Raw genomic sequence first — 27,351 nt, forward strand, 5'->3', positions numbered from 1 at the left:
AGAGGCGGGCAGCTGCTGAGAAGTCTTGGGCTTGGAGACGGAGCGCGCTTCCCTCTGGCCTTTTCCTTCTCGTCTCTCGGGCTCCGGCAGTCTCCGGCGCTAGAAGCTGGGTGGAGCCCTCGCGTGCAGAACTTCGGGGGGAAATGCGCGGCGGCGGCGTCCAGCTGAAGAGCGAGGCGCGCTTGAGGGCGGGCGAGCGAGCCGGCTTCTGGAGCCTCCCTTAGGCAGCTGGACACGCGCGGCCTCGGAAAGGCTGCGGGGCTCGGGACAAAAGCCCAGGGAGTTTGAAAGAACTTCTGGCGGGGCCGTTAGTGCGGGCCAGCCCGGCAAGTGAGGGGCTATGCAGCGCCCTGGAGCCCTTTTCGCTGGCCTGGGAATGTGGTGGTGGCTCAGCTGGGACCTCGTCGCCGTCTGCGAGGCTGCCAAGGGCCGCGTGCCTCGCCTCCGCCTCTCCTATAAAGGTAAAGGGAGACGCCTTCGCAGTTCCTTTTAAGCCTTTTTCTGATTTGATTTTTTTTTTCTTTTTTGGCCGTCGGTTAAGCCTCGGCGATAGAGGAACGCTGCTGATTCCATTTCGCAGACGGGGAACTGAGGCTGAGCAAGCGAAACTGGAGGGATCCAGAGGCAGGTCGACGGGCGGGATCCTCCACTTGCTTCCCAATTCCAAAATTGCCTTCGCCTTTTTAAAATCTGTGCTTCTGCACGTGCGTTTGGGTGAATCCCTTTATAGTTTTATCTCTCTAATCTTTGGGGGATCTTTTTGATCTAATCTTGGTTCTCTCCCTTTTTGTGGTGCGTTGATTAAAGCCGGAGGTCAGTGTGTGTGTGTGCGTGCGCGCGCGCACGAACGAGATAGTTGCAGGGACTATCAGCGTTACATCAGCCAGGCTACTTCATTCTGCACTTGCTAGATTCATTGCAAGTCCCTAAATCTCAAAGGAAGATCTTTGGACTAAGATCCACATTCTTTAACGAGGTGGAGGTTACTAAAATCCTTTGAAATGCTTTAAATTGTGACTCATTTTCTCTTGGGCAGTTTATATCACGGTTAGGGGTAAGTGAAGAACGGCGAGATAGATAAGAATATATTTATATATGCTCCAAATCAAGAGTGCAAAAGTTATGTGTTTGAAATAGTGTGTATGGGATGCTTTTTGAATGTGGGGGGAGTGTTGAATTGCATGCAATTGAGAGATATCAGAATTTGCACTGTACATTTCTGCAAGGATGTTTTCTAGCAATAGACGCACAATATAATCAACCCAGACAAAAAGCATGTCAAATAAGCATGCAAATCAGTTACCAACTGATGCAAAAGCAAAATCATCTGGTGGTGCCATGCCTTGATTTCCTTGACAGCAATTTGATGCATCAAAATCAACAAGTGTCCTTTATTATATCAGCCTGCAGGCAAGAAAACTAAGTACTTTACACATTAGATTTTCCTAAAAGTTGTCAGCCCTGGGGGTAAACACAGATAGATTCCATTTGTCTTTCCTGAACTTTTACCACTAGAGGGGGAGGGGACCCCCCCCCAACCCTCTCTAGCGTTTTTGCTAATTTTCTTTCTGATTGGGCGATATAACAAGAACTCATAAAGTTTTCTCTCGCATGGTCCTGTGAACAATGCCTGTATTTATGCAGCCCCACCTAAGGGCAATTCATATTTAATAGGGTCTCTATGCACGATCTCAAGAACATGCTAGTTATTGTAGCTATGAGTGGCATTTGCCTGGAAAAAACAGGTTTACAGGAATCACCAACACAATGAAGTCTTTAGTTCCAGGATGTGCTTTTTGTCACAAATCGCTGAGCAACTTTCACTGAAGTTACCTACAGTTTCCAGTTTTATTTTCTTACTTGCTTTGCTATCTTCACCCATTATATCCTGCAATGTGTTGTGCTGTGATTTTATTGCTTTTTCTGATTTGCAGAGGAATTTTTTATTGCTTTTCAATTGTCTAAAACAGTAGTTCTCAACCTTTCCTTTGCCACGAAACCCCTTTAAGTACTTTTTGTGTCCACGGACTATGGCCACCGACCTCCAAAACTTAACTCAAGTTTCAAATCATAACATTTCTTCAAGCTTTCGTGGACCCTGACATCGCCCCCTCCCCAGGGTCCGTAGACCACAGGTTGAGAACCACAGGTTTAATACATTCTCCCTTTATTATTTAAGTTATAATTAAAAAAAAGAATTATTACTTGCACCACTACCAAATTAGACGATGCTTCTTCATGAAAGTTATTGTCTACAAGCAGTGTGCTGATGAGGGAAAATTGAAGACAACTTGTGAGAAGTTAAACCAATGGCTCTGCTTTCACCAATAAATGATATTGTCTGCGAGGGGTCCTTGCTCTGAGCTTGGATGTTGTTGTTTTTTTGCAGACGTTTGTTAGCACTGTTAGTTTGGGTAATGAAATGTCTGCAAGAGAACGACTAAGCTCAGAGAGCGCCAAGGACCCCTCATTTCAACCCTGAACTACAAATATTCTCCTTTATTGGTATCATCTACAAACCTACTGACTTTGTCAGAGGTCAGGCAGTCTTGCATGATCTGAACAACTCCAGGATAGAACAGGGGACCTTCTGTATATGACCTTTGTGGGCTATTTTCCTCCCAGCCTTCTGTCTTGACCTGGATTCCCTGGGGAGGATTGTAACAAGGATCATAAAGTAGGTGGTCTTTTTTCCATGGCTGCATTTCTTTGGTCCAGAATGGAAGCAGAACAATGGTGTCTGGAGAGGTCATGTGAGTGAGAACAAGGTGAAGAATGCTTCAGGTGTCTCTGATGCTTGTAGAGTTATCTGAACTCTCAGGGATCAGATGGACTGGATTACTTGCATTTATGATTACAAATGATGAGTCTGGGCCTGTGTCACAAGAATTGAGAGTCAATCTGAGAGGCTATGGGGAATTTGCCTATTTAGAATCTCTATTGTGAACATTTGTGTATTGCTTTTCTGCAGGATAAGAAAACACTGTTGGAATGTTGTATATTTAATCATTCACTTGTCAAGTTCTGAAATATTGTTTCTTGCTAAATGCCTAGGGAGGTTGTACTGCTCACTCAGTAGGACAGTGATCAGTTGGCAGAGCTTGTCTCTATTGGCATGGACATTTGTTTGCTTCCAACCATTGGAGGTGCTTTTTGATTTCCTAAATTCATTATTCAAGATGCCATCTCCTTACACTAGCTCTGAACCCCATAATTCTTGATCTAAGGTTGGGGCCTTAGTCAAGAGGATAATCAAAGGATTGTCGCAGTTGTTCTCAATGGCTCTTCTAGAATAGCAAAATACCCTTCTTTTGTGAAGATATCCTTCAGAGTCGATGTGTTGTTCAAATATGAACACTAGAGAAAGCTGTCAGTGTCCATTAAAGCCTCAGTTGTAATAGTTCTATAAAATGTTGTTCCAAGAATTGGAAGTGAGGGCATAGTCATTATGTTAGTCCGTTTGTCAATATTGGACTTAAAGGCTGAATAGGGAGCTCTGGTGCTCTGTGACATTACAGAAGATTCCAACAATAAAGAGAAAAACTCAGGAATTTTGATGAACTGGAACACATGTCACTCAATGTAAGTATTATGTCTAATACATTTGAGCATTCCTTGAGTGATCCTGGTTTGATGCAATTTAGGGATGGGGTGGGATGTTCCGAAGGTTGCCCAGACTGTTTTGAAGATCTGAGGGTTACAAAGGGAGTGGAGCCACAACTTACATAAGCTTAGTTGTTTAAGCAGAATTGTTTGGATTGTTCCTTCTTTGTGGTATGTTTAGTTTAGGATTTACAGTATGTTAGTTTTCTTCTGTTTTGCATCACAAAATGGAAATAAATAAAAAAGGGCACTTGAGGACTGCATGAAGGGGACGTGGGGATTTTATAATCTTTCAAATGTATCCGTGTTGTAGAATGTGAATGTTGGTGGCCATAAGAAATCCAAGAAGCCACCCACTAGGGACCACAGCCTTCTATTATAGTGAAAAGCAGAAGTTGCTCTTTTGATGGTTTGTTCCCACAGAAGCCAGTAGTAAAATTCACATGTGCTTCTCAGAGGAATACTTATTGGCACTTCTACCCTTGTGAGTCATGTTAAGGTTGACACACACGTTGTACTGAGGTATTGCTGAAGTAGCTGCATCTGCATCTATTTAGACAAATAGTTCACTTTCCAAACAAATGTTCTCTTCTTTGCTCTAAGATGCTGCTCCATGCAAAAAGAAATATCATGGCCAGCAAACAAAGATAGTGTAACCTCAAATAGGCTAAAGGAAATAGGGAAAATCTGCTTCTAGGAGTAACTGTGGGAGGGCAGGAAATGTAAAACAGAAGAGTTGGGTTGGTGCTGGCTTAGACTGAATAGCTATGGAGATCTTTTTTCCCAAAGACAGACCAGGTCCTTCTGGCTAAGATCCATTCTGATGGGATCTTGTAGGCTATGATCTGGGATTCTTGAATCCGAGAAGGGGTATATTTACACAAGGGTCTAAGTTGGATTATTCTCAGAGGAACGCCGTAGGCTATCCATGGGTCTCATCTGAGAAGCTGGGGGGATGTTAGAGCTGCCTTAAAATAATAATGTAACCAGCTACTTGTCACTGTCAATATGTAATATTTCAGTTTTTTAGAAACTTATACTGGGTAGCACAGTAAAGAGTTCTGCAATCAGAGAACTATATAAATCCAAACATATGGATATAGCCAGAAAATGTGTTTGAGAAAGGCTCTTTGTTCTGCACTTTTGAAAAAAAAGTCTTATAAAGAACTTTTCTCCCAGTTATTTATAGATTGCATTCCCAAAACATGGTAAACTAGGCCAGTGTTTTATCAGAACTCTAAGTTACTTTACTCAGGAGGAAAGTTATTTACCCTTTTCCTACTTATAGTTGGTTACTGCACATGGCCTCTACAAATGGCTCAGGCTCGCCAAGAGAAATAATTAATTTTGAGAATCAAAGTAAAAATAAATGATTGTTTGGATCTGTAGGAATGCCAATGAAAGAACTTTCTACAGCAAGCCACAGAGCTTGCAAGTATCCAATATTGACTTGTAGCCTACATTAGGTGGTTTAAAAAAACCCTTATTTTCCCTTTTTTCTTTTATTAATATTAGGATTAGGTAATGTCTGTACCTCCTAATCAATCTTGAAATGGGAAGCAGAGAAGAGGCAGCTGTAGGACACTCTCATCTCCCCATTACTTCTGTTCTGCTTTATGGCCATAGTTTAGTGCACCTATATAGGTTCAATTACCATAAGCAAGCACAGCACACGTGCATGCATGTAAACAGATGCATGCACACATGTATGTAAGCCACTTCATTGTAAAGGAATGCCTTTGGCAAACTGTTTTTGGACTGTTGATGTCTGCATATTAAAAAAATTCCCTGTGTAAGAAATGAGTATTACTTCTTGCTTTTTCACCACCTGCTGGGTGGCCCTTTAATTTTTGGAAATATAACTATGACTGTCCCACAGCTGTACCTCTCATTTGGTGCCATAAGCAATCAGAGTATCCCAACAATTGCCACTCGATCAAAACTCTGCTTTCCGGAGGATGGGGAGGAGGGAAGGAGCTCCCTGAGCCTTGAGTGCAAGTTGAGCTAAATTCTGAATCTGCCCAACATCATGTGATAGATTATGTGGGCCTAGGTAGGACAACTCAACTCTGAAGTAATTATTGGAGAGAGCAGGTTTGGAGATAAAACTATGTTGGCTGCTATTGATCATGCCTAATGCCCAGAATGCTTCCTTCCTTTACTTTTCAAAGAAGCAGGGCCAAACATCCTTTTTCTCCATTCATATGTTGAAATGTCTTGCTTACTTCTCATCCATGCTACTTCCTTTCTTATGTTGTTTGTTTTTAAACAGCAGTTTATTTATCAAGCAGGGAACTCAGATGGTCTGGCTCCTGTTTCACTGACCCAATCACACACAATAGACCAGACAGGGAAGACTTGGGTCTGGGAAAAAATACAACAAATGCTGAATTTGCATGTGTATGTCTTTCTTGCAGTTACAGTAAACCACCTAATAAAAGAGAATATTTGTAGCTCAGGGTTAACATGAGGGGTCCTTGCTGCTCTCGGAACTTGTTTTCTTGTAGACGTTTCATTACCCAAACTAGATAACATCATCAGTGCTAGTAAGGAGTGTGGCTTGCTCTCAGTTTATATTCTAGTGGCTTGCCCTGTCAGTGTTGGTGAGAGTGGTCTTAGAGGGTTTTTTTTTGGTTGAGCTGTTTATTGTTGGCTTCTTTGACAGTTTCTTGATTGGGGTATTGCTTACTTGATTGTTGGTCTGAAGTTAATCTTGAAGTTAATCTAACTCCAAGACTAAGTCCAAAGATGCCAGGGAATTTCTAGAAGCCTGGCACGCTGTCAAATAAGCCAACAATAGAAACATTGATATTAACAGCATATATAGACTATGCAAAAGAGACAAGGAACCAGCCAAATAGGGAACAAAAACATACTTCTCCGTTAGCAATCAGCAGATCTGCTTAAATTAATTCCAAGATTAACATCAGATCAACAATTAAGTAAACAATGCCTCAATCATGGAACTGCCAAAGAAACCAACAGTAAACAGCCCAACCAAATAATCTCTTAGAGCACTCCCATCAACACTAACAGAGCAAACCATTAGAATATAAACTGACAACAAACAGCACTCCTTACTAGCACTGATGATGTGACCTAATTTGGGTAATGATACATCTGCAAGAAAACAAGCAAGCTCAGAGAGCACTAAGCCTCCTAATATACGTATACAGGTGCCTAACTCTGCATATCTAAATGTCTCCTTTTTCAATTGTGTGTCTTAAAAACTTTTTTTTTAAAAAAAGCTACCATTTGAATTTATTCTGGTGTAGAACAAGTGGATGAATCTGTTGGAAACCTATAGGTTAACAAATCCATGTAGGGATGTACAGGTGTCATTTGAGGAAGTGACTCATTCTTTTCCAATATCGGATTCTCCGTCCTTCTCTAGAAACATATAAATACTATCTAAATTTTACGTATAAGCAAAACTATAACTGCACAACAACATTGTGGGAGGAGAACCGGGTACCAAAACTCAGGAACGTGAGCGTCACACTGTCAAGATAACTCGGGCTATGGCAGTGGGGCTGCAAAATTCTGGATGATGCCTACATGGCAGCAGAAATAAAGAAATGCTCTTTGCTATGCATCTTTTGCAGCACAAATCTGTGAAACCGTGACTCTTCCATTGGGCACTGAGACTGAATGTTGAGGGGTTGATGGAATGGATGTGGTTTGTATCCTTAAAATCAGCATAAAATTGAGACCAGAAGTTTTTCTTTTATGATTACTGGATAAAGAGTTGGGAAAAAAAGTTTGGAGCTTTATTACTATATATGTTAACTGCACCAAAAATTGAATATGCACAGACATGGAGAGAGACATCAATCCCCACAATAGAACACTGGGTGGAAAAAGTGTCAGAGCTAACAGAGATGGCAAAAATGATATTTTAATCAGATAAAAAATATATCCAGTTTTATTTCTACATGGAAATCACTTCTGGGTTTTGTGCTTGAGACAGAAAAAATGAAATTTTGACTTTGGGGGTTTTCCTGATTAAACTAGTTTGTTATGGATCTGGCTAGCATTTGTTAGAATGATACAATTAAAAATTGAGGCTGTAATTCTAGTTTATATTTACATTTGCATTTTACTGCATGAAAAAAGTTGGAAGTCAGTGCCTTTTTTTCTTGTCCTATTTTATTCCTCATTTTTTTTCTTTCTTTCCTCCTTTCCCACTTTCATATCACTTTTATTTGTATTTTACATTCTTAATAATAATAAGGGAATGGATGTGGTTTGTTCAATGAGCTACATAGTATAATGTGATTTTTAGGAGTATCCATTCACTTTCTTTTTAATGGATCCATGAAAGTTTTTTTGTTTTTATTTTAGAGTCCCTTGGGTAGATAGGCAGCCATACATATTTATTAAACAAACAAATACACAAACAACCCTAAGATCTTATTCCCAACTCCATTTGAGGCCTAGCTGGAAGCAACCTCAGAATAAGAGAAGTGGCAGAAAATAAGAACATAGCTTTAGGAGTCACTGAATGGTTGATTTGGATTAAATGGGGTAGACTGAGAGGGTAAAATGAGTGAGAAATGAAGATGTACTAAGTTAGACAAAGCAGTTTGTGAGCAGTTCTCAGGAAAGATCAGGTTGGCAATCCCATCCCCAGTTGTAAATAATGTTTGCTTTGTCTTTTACTCTGTTGTAATTCTTTTGCCTCCCTGGTTTAAATTAGTCTAAGAGCCCTGATGGGCAAAATTTTTTTTATAAATATAAATATCTTTAATGAATAACTAAAGCCTGCATGTTGTTTCCCATCGCCTAGGATCAATTACATTTCCTTTACTCTATGTAGTCATATGTAAGAAATTAAGGTCATGGTCTTTTTGTTTCAGAGTAATTTTGTCAGCATTTTACTCCCTCTAATACTGTAAAGACCATGACATCGTGGCCTGGAATGCCTATGTGTATCCTGTGAGCAGAGTTTGTCAGTACATTGCCTGCGCCTCCCAGTTGGTGAGATGCAACAATGTATTGGCCTGCAAGGTCATGTCTAGAGATTCTACTGGACTTCAGTTGTACTTGAGGTATACTAATCAAAAGGTACCAAAATGATAAGGGAATCCTTTATGATTAGAAAGGAATTCTGCATGTGAAACTTGCTTCTTAAAAAGTGTTATGGAAAGCCTCAATTAATCAAAGCCACAAGAGATGGTGTTGGTCAATCTGTCAAACTACAAGGGAAGTTGTCGGTCAAAGTTGTTGGCTGATGGCTGTCGCAATATTTATAGGATCCAGCATGCTTTGATTGACTTGTCCTAGGTCATTTTGATGAGGCTAATGGGAGACATCACCCATTCGTTTTGAGGTGAGATACCATACTGATAAATACTCTGCCTTTTTATCCTGGACTGAGCCTGAGATTCTGTGGAAGTCTTGAATGGGTGTTTTGGAGGCTGCTCATATCTAGATGGGACAAAGCAGGTTTAAAGTGAACCCAAGCAAGTTTTTTTTTCTGATGAAGTATCTCTATTGCCACCAATGATAACTTTTGATTTTTGTATAATATTTGTTTTGAAAGGAAAAGAAGGAAGAGAAAAAAAGAAAGATGCACAGAATTTGCAAAATGATGATATTACATGGAAATGTTTTCATAATAGTGCAAGATAATATTAGAAGAAAATACAAACCCTTCCATTGGAAGAAACATCTCATTTTTATCCATATGTATTAATTTGGATTAGAATAAAAATCAAATAATTTTAAGACAGTTTAGCATTTTAACATTTTATACTGTTAAACTGTCAGAAAGAGTATTTATGTTGTTACATTTAGTAATAAAACACTGCTACAATTAATTGCCATTTAAAAAAATTAAAGCAAGAACTTCTATATAGTAACAATAAATAATTTTAACTAAAGAGTTTAGAACTTTTAGAGAAGCCAAAGCGTGAATGTCTCAGCAAACCTTCCGTCTAATTGTACTTCATAAACAGTTTTAAGTTGAAACTAACATCAGTCTTCTTTTCAGAATGCCATTATTTTGGGGATTAATACACACTTCCATAATTTAAGTTGGCATCTCTTTAATGAAGGAATGAGGTATGATTTCCAATAAAAAGCATAAAGTATTCTGGGGACAGTTACCCTATATAAAGTGAGCTCAGTGTATTTTATAGATATATTAAGTTTAGTAACACTTAACAGAAAAATATGTGATAGAAAAGGAAAGCCAATTCTTAGAGTTTGTTGCATCTTGCAGTAAATCATCTAAATAATAGTTGAATTATTTATGGCGTTACCACCAGGTCTGGTAGAACATTCCAGTTGTTACAGTTCCACAACTTTTTAACAATTATCACAGGGATAATTTATCAGCAGAAGAACACAGAAGAACAGCCTAACCTCAATACCAGGAAAGATTCTGGAAAAAATAATCAAGCAACGAATTTGCGAACACCTAGAAGCAAACAAAGTAATAGCCAAAAGCCAACATGGATTTGTCAAAAACAGATCATGCCAGACTAATCTTATTGCATTCTTTGATAATGTGACAAAATTAGTGGACCAGAGGAATGCCGTTGATATAGTTTACTTGGATTTCAGTAAGGCTTTTGATAAGGTAGACCATAACCTACTACTAGATAAAGTAGAAGAATGTGGGTTAGACAGCATCACCACCAGATGGATTGGTAACTGGCTGACCAACCGCACTCAACGTGTAGTTCTCAATGGAACTGCATCTACATGGAGGGAAGTATGCAGTGGAGTACCCCAAGGCTCTGTTTTAGGCCCAGTACTCTTCAACATCTTCATCAATGATTTGGATGAGGGAATAAATGGGGAACTCATCAAATTTGCAGATGATACCAAGCTGGCAGGAATGCCAACACTCCAGAAGATAGGCTTAAGATACAGAAGGATCTTGACAAACTTGAACATTGGGCACTATCTAATAAAATGAAATTCAATGGTGAAAAGAGTAAGGTTCTACATTTAGGCAACAAAAACGGAATGCACAGGTACAGTATAGGTGATACCTTACTCAGTAGTAGTAACTGTGAAAGGGATCTTGGAGTCCTAGTGGACAACCATTTAAATATGAGCCAGCAGTGTGCAGCAGCTGCCAAAAAAGCCAACACAGTTCTAGGCTGCATCAACAGAGGGATAGAATCAAGATCACGTGAAGTGTTAATACCACTTTATAATGCCTTGGTAAGGCCACACTTGGAATACTGCATTCAGTTCTGGTCGCCACGATGTAAAAAAGATGTGGAGACTCTAGAAAGAGTGCAGAGAAGAGCAACAAAGATGATTAGGGGACTGGAGACTAAAACATATGAAGAACGGTTGCAGGAACTGGGTATGTTTAGCTTAAGAGAAAGAAGGACTAGGGGAGACATGATAGCATTATTCCAATATCTCAGAGGTTGCCACAAAGAAGAGGGAGTCAAACTATTCTCCAAAGCACCTGAGGGTAGAACAAGAAGCAATGGGTGGAAACTAATCAAGGAGAGAAGCAACTTAGAAATGAGGAGAAATTTCCTGACAGTGAGAACAATTAATCAGTGGAACAGCTTGCCTCCAGAAGTTGTGAATGCCCCAACACTGGAAGTCTTTAAGAAGATGTTGGATAGCTATTTGTCTGAAACGGTATAGGGTTTCCTGCCTAGGCAGGGGGTTGGACTAGAAGACCTCCAAGGTCCCTTCCAACTCTACTATTGTATTGTATTGTATTGTACTTGTAGCTACTCTCTTACAGTGTATTATTCACAGTGAATCTGATGCTCATCTTCCATTAATGCTCTCATTGTTGCTTGTCAATTATATCATTTAAGTTCTGTCTGTCTCTTTTTGATTATGTAATCTTTAACTAGCTTGGTCTCTGAATCGCATTTCAATACCAACTTACATAAAAATCCAGCAAGTGTTCTCCATTTTGTATGACAAGCATTTCAAATCCAGTCAAACAATCTGAGCATGTTCACCTTGTTTTTTTAATTCCTTCTGGACTGCTCATTTAAAATACTTGAAGCACTTTTGACCATTCTAAGGAAAGAATCTCGAGCGATTTTATTTTTGCAGGCTGTCAAGATTTTTTCGTCCAATGATCAAACTTTTCAGCGTAGAAAATATATATTTATTTTTTATTCTTTTAAAAAAATATTTATCCTATGAAGTCTGTATTTTATTAAATAACTAAAGTCATAAATAAAAAGAATTATTAAAAGAAATTATTCTATACATTTAATAAGCTGCTTTGAACAGAGTTCATACTTATAATCATCCAATGTTATTTCTGCAAATCCTGTTCATTTCTTAGTCTGAATCGAAGGTTAAATCTGAAGTTTAATTCTTGTTTATTTAACCAGATGAAATTACACATTTTGTCTTTGCCACTCATTCAGCATCTTTTCATCAATGTTTATTGAAATCATTTGGAACAGGAAACTAACTCTTGGAAGAACGTTCATTTTTATTGTTAACATTCTCCTTAGCCAAAAAGTGTTCAACTTTTTTTCATCTAAGAATGTCCATTACACTCTTTGAGATTTGCAAATTATTCTAGAGTACATATTATTTTCTAGCAAAGTAAATTCCTAATTATTTTATTGATTTAATAGTAATATTAAACCCTGATGTTTATCTTAGGAATTGTTATTCCTCTTTGGAGAATTTCCATGCAATCAGCCGTGTCTCATTGTTGTTTATCCAATATCCTATACTGTATTGTTGTATATATTCCATTATTAATTCTAAAGACTCCCTTGGATGAGTAACAATAACTACAACTTAATCAGTGTACACTTTGAACTTATATACTTTTCTTGCCATTTTAACTCTAAAAAGTTACTATCCTATTGAATCTTTTCTGCTAATGGTTGAGTAAAATCAGAAAGGGAGAATTGGGCAACCTTGTCCTTTATATGATGTAGCATCGTTTAGATATTCAAAGTCTTATCATGAAACAGTGAAGATAATAGTTAAGATAAACAAGAATCATCATAAGACTTTGAATTCCTAGTAAAAAATCTGAGCAACAGTTCATCTTCTTCACAACTGGAAGCATAAAAGACCATTCTAAATTATCAAAACTTCTCATCTTGAACTCACAGCTTTTGCCTGAGAAGTAGGTGGAGACTATAGTCAGGTGAGCCCAACCATTTGTGTCTCTGCAGCTGGGACATCCCTACCTGGAGGAGAGAGCTATTGTCCCTGTAACTGTAACCTACGGTGGTGTTCTGTCATTGCCCCCTATTTGGATTCTGCAGTGTGCTTTACATGCAGCTGCCTTTGAAAACCATTCAGAAACTATATTTATTACAAGATATGATAACCCAAATATTACCAAATTAGAGCCACCAGAGTCATGCAACATCTCTTTTGAAGTTGCCGCATTGGTTACCAGTAAATCTTCAGGTGCAGTTCAAGGATTGGTTTTGACCTTTCAAGTTATCTATGGCTTGGCACTCAGGGACTTCCAGGGTCTCCTTCTCCATTCAGAAATGGTCCACCAAATTCATCCAGTGCTGATTTGCTATCAAATCATCTAGTTGCCACAGGCGAGAGAGGGTGAAGAGATGGGGCTCATAGTCAGCGTTTTTCAGTTGCAGCAGCCATATTACAGAAGAACTTCCCCATTGATATTAGGATGGCACCCTCATTGGTGGTCATCCAGAAACCATTAAATAGGAAGCTGCTTCAGAATGAATGAACGGTCATCAGTGGGCCCATGACTGCAATATGGTTTGCATTATGTTTTTGTGGTTTTCATTTGTAAGGTGCCTTGAGTTGTTTTCTGAGTCCAGTGGTGCATAAACACAATAAATAAACACATGTCAAAGACTGCAGCTTGGAATGTATACTACAAGTACTATAAGTGGAAAAGGGAATGAATTAACCAATGCAGTGTGAGAAAGAAAAAGTAGGTATTTGTGTGTGTGAGAAAAACTAAGAGAAAGGGGAAGGAAGCAATACTGTAAATCTGAATGCAGTTGGTCTGACCTATAGGCTAGAGTTACACTAAAGGAAGTAAAGTTGCAGATACAGTTATGAAGAAAAGGGCTAACATGTACATCATTGCTTATACATTGAAGATGTCTAGGTTTTGGCCAGTGCCTATGCAAGTAGGAATTAATACAATAGAATATTGATAATTCATATTGTACTACAGTAAACAATAGTAAATAGATAAGAAGTAATAATTTGCTTTGGAAAACATGAACAAAATGTCTTATTTCAGATTAATCATGTGCACACATACCAACTTGGTTTGCAAACAGTTTACTACTAAGTACCAAACAATCACAGACAGGCGGAGAGCCAGCATCTGTGCTCCAGAAATGTATATAGGAAAACAAGGTTTTGCTTGAGAGTTGGGTGGTTGGAGAGTTCAGTATAAAGTCAAAAAAGCACAGATTGAGAAAGGAAGATGCTCTCTGGAACAGTTCAAAAGTGGAGTCACCAAGGTTAGTTAGCCTTCAGAATGCAAAACAGGAATGATCCCTGGCTGCCAGAAGTTTGGCAGATCAAATCTCACCAGGCTCAAGGCCTTCCATCCTTCTGAGGTCAGTAAAATGAGGACCCAGATTGTTGGGGGGCAATATGCTGACTCTGTAAGCCACTTAGAGGGCTGTAAAGCACTCTCTAATGATCTAAGGGCCAGAGCCCACTGTAACAGCATTGCCAAAAAGGCACTAAGAAATGTTAACCTAATCCTGCGTAGCTTCTTTTCTGATAACACTGTACTACTAACCAGAGGATACAAAACATTTGCTAGACCAATTCTCAAATACAGCTCATCTATCTGGAGCCCGCACTGCATATTGGACATTAATACAATTGCGTGAGTCCAGAGATATTTCACCAGAAGAGTCCTCCACTCCACTGCTCGCAACAGAATACCTTATGCCACCAGACTTGAAATTTTGGGCTTAGACAACTTAGAACTATGGCGCCTTCAGTCTGACCTAAGAGTAGTACATAAAATTATCTACTACAATGTTCTACCTGTCAATGACTACTTCAGCTTCAACCACAACAATACACGAGCACACAATAGATACAAACTTAAGGTAAACCATACCAAACTCGATTGCAGAAAATAGGACTTCAGCAACAGAGTGGTCAAAGCCTGGAATGCATTATCTGACTCAGTGGTTTCTTCCCCAAACCCCCACAATTTTAATCTTAGATTGTCTACTGTTGACCTCACCCCATTCCTAAGAGGTCTGTAAGGGGTGTGCCTACCATCCCTGTCCTAACAACCCCATTTATTCATATCCATTTCATGTATTCATAATCTTGTATGTACTTATGTCTGTTATCATATATATGCTTGACAAAACCAACAAACAAATGATATAAGTCTGAGTGCTATTGCTATGGATCCCAGGTTGGTATGGTTGTTCCCAACGAGAGCTGAGCAGTGGCAACGGCTATAATACAACCCAGCTGCAGATGTATCTCACTTATGGGTACTCATATCTTTGCTTCTTGAGAAGCTGAGCTTAATGACCACATGATTCACTTAGCAACCATGGTAAAAACGATCATAACATTAGATCGGAGCATGTGATCACTCACTTTATAATCACACTGACTATATTGTGGTCGTAAGTCTAGAATGACTTGTACTATTTACTTAAGAAACTTAGGTTTTCATAGTGACTTTATAATGTTTGGATTTTCAAGCACATAGAAACATAACTCTAGCAGCTGCCTGTGGCATCTTACCTGTTTCTGCAGTTGTGGACTTGCTCTCTGCAGGTGCCTTGTGATCCTGAGAAAGCAGGTGGTGTTGGAAATTGGTGCTGTTTGTACTTGCACGCTCTCTGAAACAGGATCAGAATAGCTGCACAGCTCTAGTTTTTATCATTTCATCTGCAGTACGTTTTCTTAGGTAGGGTAGGTTGAAAAGCAGCAGATCATTGAAAAAGCATCAGGTTGGTTTGAATCTTTAGTTCTGAGGTCTAGTTCCAACCCTTTAATCATTCTCAGACAGGTATAAATACTGAGGAGAAATGGTTATGTACCTCGGCTGGATACTGCCTACCACATATGGCCCACATTTTCAAGGGAGAAATTGCCTAGCATACAATGAGAAGAAATGAATGGTGAAAAAGAGACTGGTTTTTAAAACACATTTTTTCTAGGGGAAAAAGAGTTGTTTGAAACAGAGTCTTCCAGCTTTGGCTTTTCTAATGTAACAATGGGATATATAGTAGGCTTTGCCAGATGGGGGATTTTTAAAACATGAGGTGTTAAAAATGGCACTTTATTTTTTAAATTCCATGCATAGTGTTTATTGATGTTTACATATTTGATTGAGAGGCAAAAAGAAAACAAGAGCAACTATGAAGACCCCACCCAAACGCCAAATCTTCTTCAAAGTTTTATTTTGATTCTTCCAAATTTAACAGTGCTCTTTTCTGACAACACCACAGTGCTTTGTGGAGACCCGTCTTTATCAGTAGCAGCACATGCTTAAAGCTAGCTGCTGAAGAAGCAAAATAGGTGCAGCACTTCCATGGAACTTATTTTCAGTAAAATCTTCAGCTGCCGTGTGCAAGTGTTGCTGCTCAACACTTTGCATGTTATTTGCTCCACAGAAGACCAAGAGCGCCTTAGATAAATGAACTGCTGCCGTATTCTCAGCACAAACATAACGGATGAAAGCGTTCATGTTCAAGACATGTGCACAGAGTGTAGGTCTTTCTGGTGGTGGTAGTGGAGAATTCAAGCTTTTAACAACTTTAAAAAATGTATATCTTGGGGAGAACAGTGACCTTCCAGAAAACAAATTTACAGGATGTCACTTTGTCCCAGAAAACTGGTTCTGACCAGTGTGCGATGCCCAATAAAACCATACTCTGAGGTGGAGATTTGCAAAAGGTTCATTCTGCTCAGAAGAAAGGACACAGGGAGTCACTTCCACTGACCTGTACAAAAGCTACTGCTTCAACAGTACACTTTTTATAGGTACTTCTTCATAAGCCCCACTTTAAACCAATCCCTTTTAGGTCGTCCTATGATCTTATCAATGTTTATTAATATTGCTTAGCTTGCATCCACATCAGTGGTGTGTTCCAGATATCTGTCTGCAAGGCTTCCGCAAGCCTCCGCAATGCTCCAGCTGCTCAGCGGGGCGTTGCGCAGGCGCAGTACGTGCTGTGCGCATGCGCGGAAGCGCAGAAGCCTTAAAAGACAGGTAAGGAGCTCATGTGGGCCCTCCGGAGCACCGTACTGGAACGGTATCTGGTGTTCCCGGCTGGCTCCGGTACGCCCCTAGTGGGTGTACCGCCTGCAACCCACCACTGATCCACATTGTCTAGGAGCAATTGGCACATTTTCCCTAGTTACCAGTAATAATTAGCAAGTATGCCATAATTAATACATTGTCTCCCATCCCCAAATTCCACTTTTCCCAAGCTGTTGCCTTTGACATATTTGCAAATCTTATATATACAGTATTTCAGCAGAATCATCTATTCCTGGCACTTGTGACCCCCAGGTGTCCATGCAGTTGCCTTGTTCCTTGATTACATTTGGGATTTCATCAGAGCAAGTATTTTCTGAGGATTTCACTAACTAAGCTGTTTCCGTTACTTCTTACGCACCAGCAAATGATCGAAAAATGTCTGCAAATAATAATTTCCTAAAGAAATTAGATTTTTTGGGGATGGAGTCTTGACCTTTCTTTCAAAGTTAGAGGAACAGGACTCTAACTTAGTTATGAAGGGCATGAGTAGGGCTCAAGAGATCTTAGATTTAGTTACAGGCAACTCTAGGTAGACTTGGGGGAAAAAAAAACCTTTTGTGAAATCATGGAAAGTAGTTAATCAATGGTATTGATCAAAATCAGTGGATGTCAAGCTGCACCTAATCCACTTTTGTCCTTGCAAGAATAACAATAGCTGCAAAATGCATTTTTTATGTTGTGGACTTCCTCAATGGGAAAAAAAATGAAAAATGATCTCCAAGTGAGGGAATACACTGATTTCAAAGGAGAGCTTGGTTTACCAATCCCATGAGTTTCCATTCTCAGACTGTATGGGGCCGTTGTTTGGCAATCTCCCATACGTCCTGCCAGCAGCAGATATATCAGTTTATAGCCTGGGTTTTAAATGAAAAGGAACTGTTGAAGCAAAGCCAGGTTTTCATCTTTTCCCAAAGTAGCATGGTGACACAATAATATGGAGGGGATAGTTTGCATGAGGTTGTGTCAAAAGCCCAGTTGAGATTTTACAGAAGGCATTCATCATATATAACATAAGCAAGGATCAGATGAAGCTGCTGTTTGCTTAATGACTGAACCTAGATGTGTGTTTGGAGGGTCTGTTTGTATATCTGCTTCCCTTTGTGAGAAAAAGCTGTCAGCACAGAATCCAGGGTTTCCTTCCTTGCTGGTAAATTGGGTGACAAAAAAAGGAGGCCACTATTTTGACAACAGTAAATGTGAGGGAAAAACAATGGAAAGCCTAGACTTTAGAAGCAAAGGAAAACTTGGTCTCTGCTGAAAAAAAAGAAAGTTGAGGGATTTTGCCTTCTTCAAGCAAGACTTGAATGAAGCCTGTGAACATATTTGATGATACTTTCATGCCCGTGGTGGGTTCCGGATCCCGTTGCAACCAGTACAGTTGCAACGGGGCCCGGTATCCTCCACATGAACGTGTGCGGGGTGCGCGCATGCATCATATCTTCCAGCGATACCTTTGCAAGCCTCCGTGGCGCTCCAGCTGCTTGGTGGAGCATTGCGCAGGTGCTGTATGCGCCCTGAGCATGCATGGAAGCGCCGAAGGCTTTAAAGGACAGTTAAGGAGCTCGGGCAGGTGGGTGGGCCCTCCGGAGCATTGTACTGGAATGGTACCCGGTGTTCTGGGCAGGCTCCGGTACACCCGTACCTGGGCATACCGCCTGCAACCCACCACTGTTTCATGTCCACACACTGATTAGGTAGAGGACTGATCAGACTTGTGTAGATGACAACTGCTCTTTTACCTTTTTTAAATCTCAGTAAGGTTATGGTTTTCTACCATGGACAGAGTTATAAAGAGCATAGGCCTCAAACTATGTCCTTGCATATCCTATTTTCTTCTGGCAAACAACTGAAGTACCCAGAATGTATCATTCATGCTGAAGACAATAGTCTGACTCTATCTGGGGAATCTGAAGGTTTTCAGAATTAGGAAATTATTTGCAAAGAAAAAATACACCTTAAATTCTGGACAGTGAGGAGGAGTGAGAGTGCTCAGGGACTGGGAAAGGTTGGATGCAAAGTTTTTGTTTTATGAGATCATATGGAAGTCTAGGATAAATGAAGCTGTTGTTGAGTTATCATTCTGCCCTCAATTAGTAGAGAGGACCAGTGGGTAAAAAGGAAAGTTACTTAATATAGGCCGCCATATCAATTCTCCAAATGAAATTAAAAAAATACATTGTCAACAACAATAGTTGAATGTGTCCTGCAAGAGCAGATACCAGCATTGGTTACAAGCCTGCCTGCCTGCCTGTCTGTCTGTCTGTCTGTCTGTCTGTCTGTCTGTCTCCATCCACCCACCCATACATCCATCCACCCATCCGTCCCCTACCACCTATCACACAATGTATCCATTTCTCATTGGTTTCAGTGCTTCCGTCTGCCTTATATGGTTAACATCATTTGTACATACAAAGCACTTTGTTGCCTACATGATTTTTAAAAAGGCTGATTGGTCACTACTTTATCCTAGAATAACCTGATAGATAACTAATTTATTATCTTGGTTTCTTTGTACTGTATGTAACTAAGCCTTTTAGAAATAATAGGAAAATGCTTTTATTTTTCATATAGAACATGGTGTCCCAAAAGCAGGCAGAGCTGAATTAACAAGGCAACTCCTGACACAACCACAAAAGTGCCTGCAGCCTTTACAGGATCCTATTGTTATTTTGGATTGTGGATTATGAGGGATGTGCAAAGATATTTTCTTGGTAGAGAGTCTAGAGACTATTGGCATTGACTTGTATTTTTATGTTGGCTTTCCTAGCCACAAATGTTACCAGCCACTTTGGAATGTATAACAATGAGATACACTATAATAATAATATCAATTAGTAGTAAGAGGATTTTTCAGTCTTTTAAAATGCTGGATATTTTTTAAAGGAATAAAATTGTACAAGATCGTCAAATCGAGCAAGATTGCTTAGGCAAGAATGCTGAGATTTTGCAGTCCTGCGAGATTGTTTTAAAAATAATTCTTAATCTTGAGTTCTGCAGACACTTCTTAGGGTGCTTAGCTGCTGGGCACTTCACTAAATGATGTCTCTTGAGATCTTACAAGAAGGAACTGTCTTATCTGGTATTCATATAGGAGCATTTATTACATGAAGGAATGCAGAAGCATTAATGAGGAACAGTAAAAATTAAAGATGATGCGAAAAACAAAAGCAAGAAAATGGTTCTTACAGAGAAAAGCTCCTGCTGGAGAAGTGAAAGGAATTTTCAGTAACTTGACTATAGAAGAAAATTTATGACATAAGTAATATTTCAAGAAGCACCCAAGGACCACAACATTGGTGCATGGTTGAACTGAAGTTCGATTATGAATTAATGTTTTTCAGTGAGCTGAAGGATTCATTAAGGAAAGCACGGTGTAGCTTAAAATACACTATAATGTTGCAAAATCCTTCATTCTTTTGCCTCAGAGTCAGGAGAATGCATTTTGGTGAAGTCTGAAGGGGATTGGGCATAATCTCCGAACGATCACAGCCAGAATCAACCCACAGCCATTCTTCTCTTCTTGTGCCATTAATCTCTTTTGATATGGCCATAATGCTTAAGCAGGGAAAAATCCTGCTGGACTAATACAAATATAAAAGCTCTCCGGGATCTTTTATATTTTTGCTGGTGGAAGTTTTCTGAAACAACAAAAGGCTGAGAGCTTAAGCCCAATGCTATTCTGAGGCAGGAAAATATTACTTTTGTTTAATTACAGCAAAAGAGATCACTCTTTTTGAAGTGACCATTTGTGGCACTTCTATGCTGAGAGGCTTTCCAGAGGAATAGGTAAGAGGACTTTGTATGTTCAGAAAGAAGTTTTGGAAGAAATGTCCATCTGGGTTCAGTTCCAAGTGGGGAGAAAGACACTGGAAACATGGAGACTGTTTAGAAAGATGGTTTAATGGTGGACAGGACCACATGGTTTGAGGTCTTGGGCAATTGAGCACATGGGTGAGAGAGAGAGAGAGAGAGAGAGATATTTATACCTTCTCTTGAACTTTGAACTTGCTTCCTGTTATAAGAATAAGAAATGTATTCTTATTGGCTGTCAGACTCCCATGGGGCCATGCAGGGGTAACTTTGTAGGTTGTCTTGAGTCCCAGACTTGGTTGAATCTTGCTGGGTGATGTAATGAAGGGGCTTTGGGCAATTCCTATTATGGCTTAATGGCTTTGTCCTGGTTTGGATCTTGAGTGAGAGCTAAGCCTATCATGTCCTGAGGGTGAAGGTCTTTTGTTTTGTAGATAAGCTGGCCCAGTCTTGTAGATTGGGTCTTTTGTCTTGTAGATAGGTTGACACCAGCCTTTCAGGGGCTATTAGCAAAGGTGGGGGCTGCTTTCCAAGAGCATCTTGTCTTATCCAGGGAGGTATAATATTCTGGCTTTTAAAATATTTCCTAGAATATTTCATTCTTCTAGGAGAAGTGTGGGTGCTAACTTCCTACAGAAAAGAAATACCTTATTGCAAATCTTTTGGGCATGAAGGATCGGTTCCATGGAGATTTTTCCATGAACCGGAGGGGGCGTGATTTTGCGTGCTGCCTGCATCCCATGCTTGGCACTTTGCTTGTTTGTTTGACCTGGTTGCTGGTATGCCAAGGCCCGGTGCTGGTCCAAAAACTGGGGGTTGGGAACCCCTATCTTATTAGATACTCATCATAGATAGTGATGATCCTCCCCGTGGATGAAAACATGAGGCATGCAAGAGATGTCCCTTTGTTGCAAGACCTGCTGGGCATTTTTCTGACTAACTGGAGTTGCTCTGATAGGTTTGGGTTTCTAAGTAAGCAAACCCAGTTTTCTTGTTGCTGGACTAATGCCAGTTCCTCACAGCCGCTTTCCTGCCTTCTAGTGTTATCCTTGCCAATACTGTTTCATATGAAAGATGGCGTAATCTGTGAATAAACCTCTCAGGTAATGCTCTGTGACATGCTTGATATACAACCTCATTCTTTTCTTCTATCCCCATCGTAGTCTTGTGGGAATTGGGGAGGGGGGGGCTTTGAAATTCATATTTTAAATGAAGTTCCATCCCCACTTCACAATCTTAGCCCTGAGATTACATTCCCCTTCACTTTCAGCTGTGTTGCTTCCTCTTTTCTCTCTCCTGGAGAGCCCTGGAAGAATTCTTTTTTTGAACAAAAGGTAATAAAAGCCAGCAAGGCACGTCACTTTCCAAATTAAGCCAGGAAAAATTGTGGAAAAATTCTGGGAAGGCCACACTGGTAATGAAAGATGGTTGGAAATTATGATAAATAGCATTATAAGGTGCTGTAGAAAAAACAGTACAGGTGCTTCCAAATATAGGGTTTTACTATGGCATTGCAGTGTTTCCTTCATTTGCATGTAAAGGGACATATATAGGCTTTCATATGTCAACAGATCATGCCAGACTAATCTTATTGCATTCTTTGACAAAGTGACAAAATTAGTGGACCAGAGGAATGCCGTCGATATAGTTTACTTGGACTTCAGTAAGGCATTTGATAAGGTAGACCATAACCTACTACTAGATAAAGTAGAAGAATGTGGGTTGGACAGCATCACCACCAGATGGATTCGTAACTGGCTGACCAACCACACCCAACGTGTAGTCCTCAATGGAACTGCATCTACATGGAGGGAAGTATGCAGTGGAGTACCCCAAGGCTCTGTTTTAGGCCCAGTACTCTTCAACATCTTCATCAATGATTTGGATGAGGGAATAAATGGGGAACTCATCAAATTTGCAGATGACACCAAGCTGGCAGGAATAGCCAACACTCCAGAAGATAGGCTTAAGATACAGAAGGATCTTGACAAACTTGAACATTGGGCACTATCTAATAAAATGAAATTCAATGGTGAAAAGAGTAAGGTTCTACATTTAGGCAACAAAAACGAAATGCACAGATACAGTATAGGTCAGTGATGGCGAACCTTTTTTGGCTCGCGTGCCACAAGTGGGGGGAGCGCAGGGAGGTCGAGTGCGGGCGTGCTGCACCCATAATGCAACGCGCGACCCCCAATGCGCATGCGTGCACAACGCGTGACCCCCCCATTTTTACATGCTTTTTTCGCCCTCCCCAGGCTCCAGGGGCTTTATAGGAGCCTGGGGAGGGCAAAAAGAGCCTCCCCCCACCCCCCGGAGGCCCTCCGGAGGCTTCAGGGACCGTCCGGAGGCTTCCCTGAAGCCTTCGGAGCGCTTAAAATCACCCTCCGAGCAAACCGGAAGTGACTTCCAGGTTGCTCGGAGGGTCGTTTTAGGCGCTCCGAAGGCATCAGGGACGGTCCCTGAAGCCTCCGGGAGGGGGCGGGGGAGGCTCTTTTCGCCCTCCCCAGGCTCCTATAAAGCTCTGGAGCCTGGGGAAGGCAAAAAATAGCTTTTAAAAAGGTGAACTCAGCCGGCCAGCACGCGCATGCGCGCTGGCCAGCTGACGGCAGCGCCTCGCATGCCCTGACAAATGGCTCCGCGTGCCACTTGTGGCACGCGTGCCATAGGTTCGCCATCACTGGTATAGGTGGTACCTTGCTCAACCGTAGTAATTGTGAAAGGGATCTTGGAGTCCTAGTGGATAACCATTTAAATATGAGTCAGCAGTGTGCAGCAGCTGCCCAAAAAGCCAACACAGTTCTAGGCTGCATCAACAGAGGGATAGAATCAAGATCACGTGAAGTGTTAATACCACTTTATAATGCCTTGGTAGGGCCACACTTGGAATACTGCATTCAGTTTTGGTCACCATGATGTAGAAAAGATGTGGAGACTCTAGAAAGAGTGCAGAGAAGAGCAACAAAGATGATTAGGGGACTGGAGACTAAAACATATGAAGAACGGTTGCAGGAACTGGGTATATCTAGCTTAAGAGAAAGAAGGACTAGGGGAGACATGATAGCATTGTTCCAATATCTCAGGGGTTGCCACAAAGAAGAGGGAGTCAAACTATTTTCCAAGGCACCTGAGGGTAGAACAAGAAGCAATGGGTGGAAACTAATCAAGGAGAGAAGCAACTTAGAACTGAGGAGAAATTTCCTGAAAGTTAGAACAATTAATCAGTGGAACAGCTTTCCTCCAGAAGTTGTGAATGCCCCAACACTGAAAGTCTTTAAGAAGATGTTGGATAGCCATTTGTCTGAAATGGTATAGTGTTTCCTGCCTAGGCAGGGGGTTGGACTAGAAGGCCTCCAAGGTCCCTTCCAACTCTGGTATTGTATTGTATTGTATTGTATTGTTTAACTGTTGTCCTCCTAATTTTCATTTGCTTCAGTTTCTTTCTCAGTATACACAGCTGTTTTTCAGCCTCAGCAGCTTCAAGATGTGTGAACTTCAATTCCCAGAATTCCCCAGCCAGCATATTGGCTAGGGAATTCTGGGAATTGAAGTCCACACATGAAGCGGCTGAGGTTGAGAGACACTGCTATGGGGGGGGGGGAAGGATTTTTTTAAAATAATTGAACACTAGCACAAATTCCATACATATGGATGCTATTTTTCAATATTGGTATGTTATATTGAAGCAAATAGAATTTCATTGCAGCTGAATTGAAAGTTCCCCTGGGAATTTCTTTGGTACTTTTGTGAGAACTAGGAGGGGAGCAAATTCAAAATCCCATAATCTTTGTTTGTTTATATCCTCCCTTTATTATTTTTAACTCAAGGTGGCAAACATATCCAGCCATCTGGCATAAAAACCTTGTGCATAACAGAAACAGGATTTTGTTCAGAACCAGTGACTGCTATCAGCAATTGCTATGGCACAGAATATAGCCACTTTTCTAGAAACTTTAAAATAGGGATCATTTAGCCCAGGGGTATCAAACTCCATTATATTGAGGGCCACATCAGGATTGTGTTTAACCTTGGAGGGGGAGAGCATGTGTGTGTGTTGCTGGGATGAGTGTGGACAGGGTGGGTGTGGCCAGCATGATGTCACTCATGTCAGGATGGCCCAGGCAGGCCTGGAGGATCTTCCAGCGCTCTGCCAGTGAAAACAAATCTAAGCACCCTGCAGGCCGGACCGAGTAGTGACGTGCGGTCAGGGGAGGCAAGGGAGGCAGAGCCTCACCTCTCTTCATGAAATAATAGTATATAATATTATATACTATATATATATATATAAAATATTATAATATTATGCATCCGTCCGGGCGCCCGGGAGCTGCGGAGGGCGGAGGTAGAAATGTTGTCGGCGCTCCCAGATGACGAAGGCACGAAAGCGACAGTCGACAGTCGCTTTTGTGCCTTTGTCATACAGAAACGCCGACATTCTGCCGGGCGCGCATGGACGGAGGTAGGCAGAATGGCGCCGATCCGATCCGGCGGGCGAGCGACTGAAGATCGGGCTGCCTCGCTCGCTCTTTCGTCCGCCCGGATCGCCTCGGTGTCGCTGTGGCTACCTCTGTCCGTGCGCGCCCGGCTCCGCGATCCGGGTGGACAAAAGAGCAAACGAGGCAGCCCGATCCTCGGTCGCTCGCCCGCCGGATTGGCTCGGCGCCATTCTGCCTACCTCCGTCCGTGCGCGCCCAGCTCCGCGATCCGGGCGGACGAAAGAGCGAGCGAGGCAGCCCGATCCTCGGTCGTTCACCCGCCGGATTGGCTCGGCGCCATTCTGCCTACCTCCATCCGTGCGTGCCCGGCTCCGCGATCCGGGCGGACGAAAGAGCGAGCAAGGCAGCCCGATCCTCGGTCGCTCGCCCGCCGGATTGGATCGGCGCCATTCTGCCTACCTCCATCCGTGCACGCCCGGGAGCTGCGGAGGGCGGAGGCAGAAATGTCGGCGTTTCCGGATGACGTCATCCAGGAGTGCCGACAACAGCAGCACGGACGGAAGTAACCACAGCGACACCGAGGCGATCCGGGCGGACGAAAGAGCGAGCGAGGCAGCCCGATCCTTGGTCGCTCACCCGCCAGATCGCCTCGGCGCCATTCTGCCTATCTCCGTCCGTGCGCGCCCGGGAGCTGCGGAGGGCGGAGGCAGAAATGTGTGCCTCCAGCACACGTGGTACCATTCCCCGCCTTCCTGATGACGTCACCAGCCTCACCAGCCATTAACCTCACAGCATGTCACTGGGACCGAGACAGTGGGCCTTGAGTTTGACACTCCTGATTTAGTCGGAAATGCAAAGTTGGTTATTGGGGGCTAACTAGAGTGGTGCGATATATAATGGAAATTAGCTGTAATTGTTAAGAACCAATATATATATAACAATATATATTGGCCAATGGCTCCCTAGGACACACCATCTACCAGAAAAAAACACACACCAACCGCTACTTAAATGCACAATCCCATCACCACCCTGCACAGATCAACTCTGTAGCCAAGACCCTCAACTACAGAACCAAACGCCTAGCCGACAAAGACCACCTGAAAATTGAATTACACAAACTCACAAATGTATTAATCTCCAACGGATTCCAAAGAAAAACAATCACCAGCCTAATCCAAAAGGAGACTCCCCCCAAAAACCAAGATACAGAATAGGACAATGGCATCGCCCTCCTCCCTTACATCAAAGGCACCACAGATAAAATCAGCAAAATTCTCCACAAGCACAATATCAAGACAGCCTTCACCACTGACCAAAAAATAGCCAACATCTTAAGAAACCCCAAAGACAAAATCCAGCTAGAAAACCAAGGAGTCTATGAAATACCATGCAAAATTTGCCTGGCAACATATATAGGACAAACAAACAGGAGAATAAATGCACGCATCACAGAACACAAGAACGCAGTAAGAAAAAAAGAAAAAACTTCCTCCCTTTTCCAGCACCTTAAAGCTACAGGACATGAAATCAACTTTGAAGGAGCCAGGTTAATCTCCAAAACAGAACACCTCAACAAGAGAATAATTATGGAAGCCATCGAAATAGAGAAACACCCCCACAACATGAATAAATGTGATGATACCTCCCGCCTACCAAACATCTGGAAACCAGCCCTAGTTAACAAACGAACACCACCTACCACCCAGGCTGTTACAATACAAAACAACAATGCACACACAGCCAGCACCAATCAGCACCAATCTACCAATCATGATACAACCACACAACCAATCATTCCACTTACTGAAACAAAGCCAGCACCCCATCCCCTCCCACCAAGATTTACAGAAAGACGGCAGCTCCGATCACATTTTAAGCCTAGCCGACAACAGCCTGAAGATGTCAAGTGAGATCTTGCCGAAACGTTGCCAAGACAATCTCAATCCTACACGTGAAAACACCCGAATACAACAAAACCAGCATATATATATAACAATTGAAAATTCATGTACAACTGCTTCAATCTCAACATCTGTGTATGTACATAAATGTTCTTGGGAGGGGGGAGACTGGTATGCACATTCCACAATTTGGAGTAGAAACAGGTTCATTCTAGCAGGGGTGAAAGAATGTAACTGGTGCCTTTTTTTCAGTTCAACTTTTGTGTTATGTTCTTTTATTATCAGTATAAGCTGCCTTAAAAATATTAAAAATATTTTCCGTTAAATGAGAATGAATATATAGAGACAATTTTTTAAAAAGTACAAACCGTCT

The 27,351-nt window shown here is 41.4% G+C and overlaps 1 protein-coding gene across 1 annotated transcript in view; it reads left to right on the top strand.

The window, feature by feature from the left end:
• Positions 1-253: 253 nt before the first annotated feature.
• SEMA3G (semaphorin 3G) overlaps positions 254-27,351 on the top strand; it is a 93,209-nt gene continuing 66,111 nt past the window's right edge. The window contains exon 1 of the mRNA XM_081946372.1: positions 254-461. Within this exon, the coding sequence (XP_081802498.1) occupies positions 341-461 (121 nt within the window). The 5' untranslated portion in view covers positions 254-340. The remainder of the gene's footprint in view (positions 462-27,351) is intronic.

The sequence above is a fragment of the Natrix helvetica genome (assembly GCF_964273705.1).
Source record: "Natrix helvetica genome assembly, chromosome: 1".
NCBI classification, from domain to species: Eukaryota; Metazoa; Chordata; class Lepidosauria; order Squamata; family Natricidae; genus Natrix; species Natrix helvetica.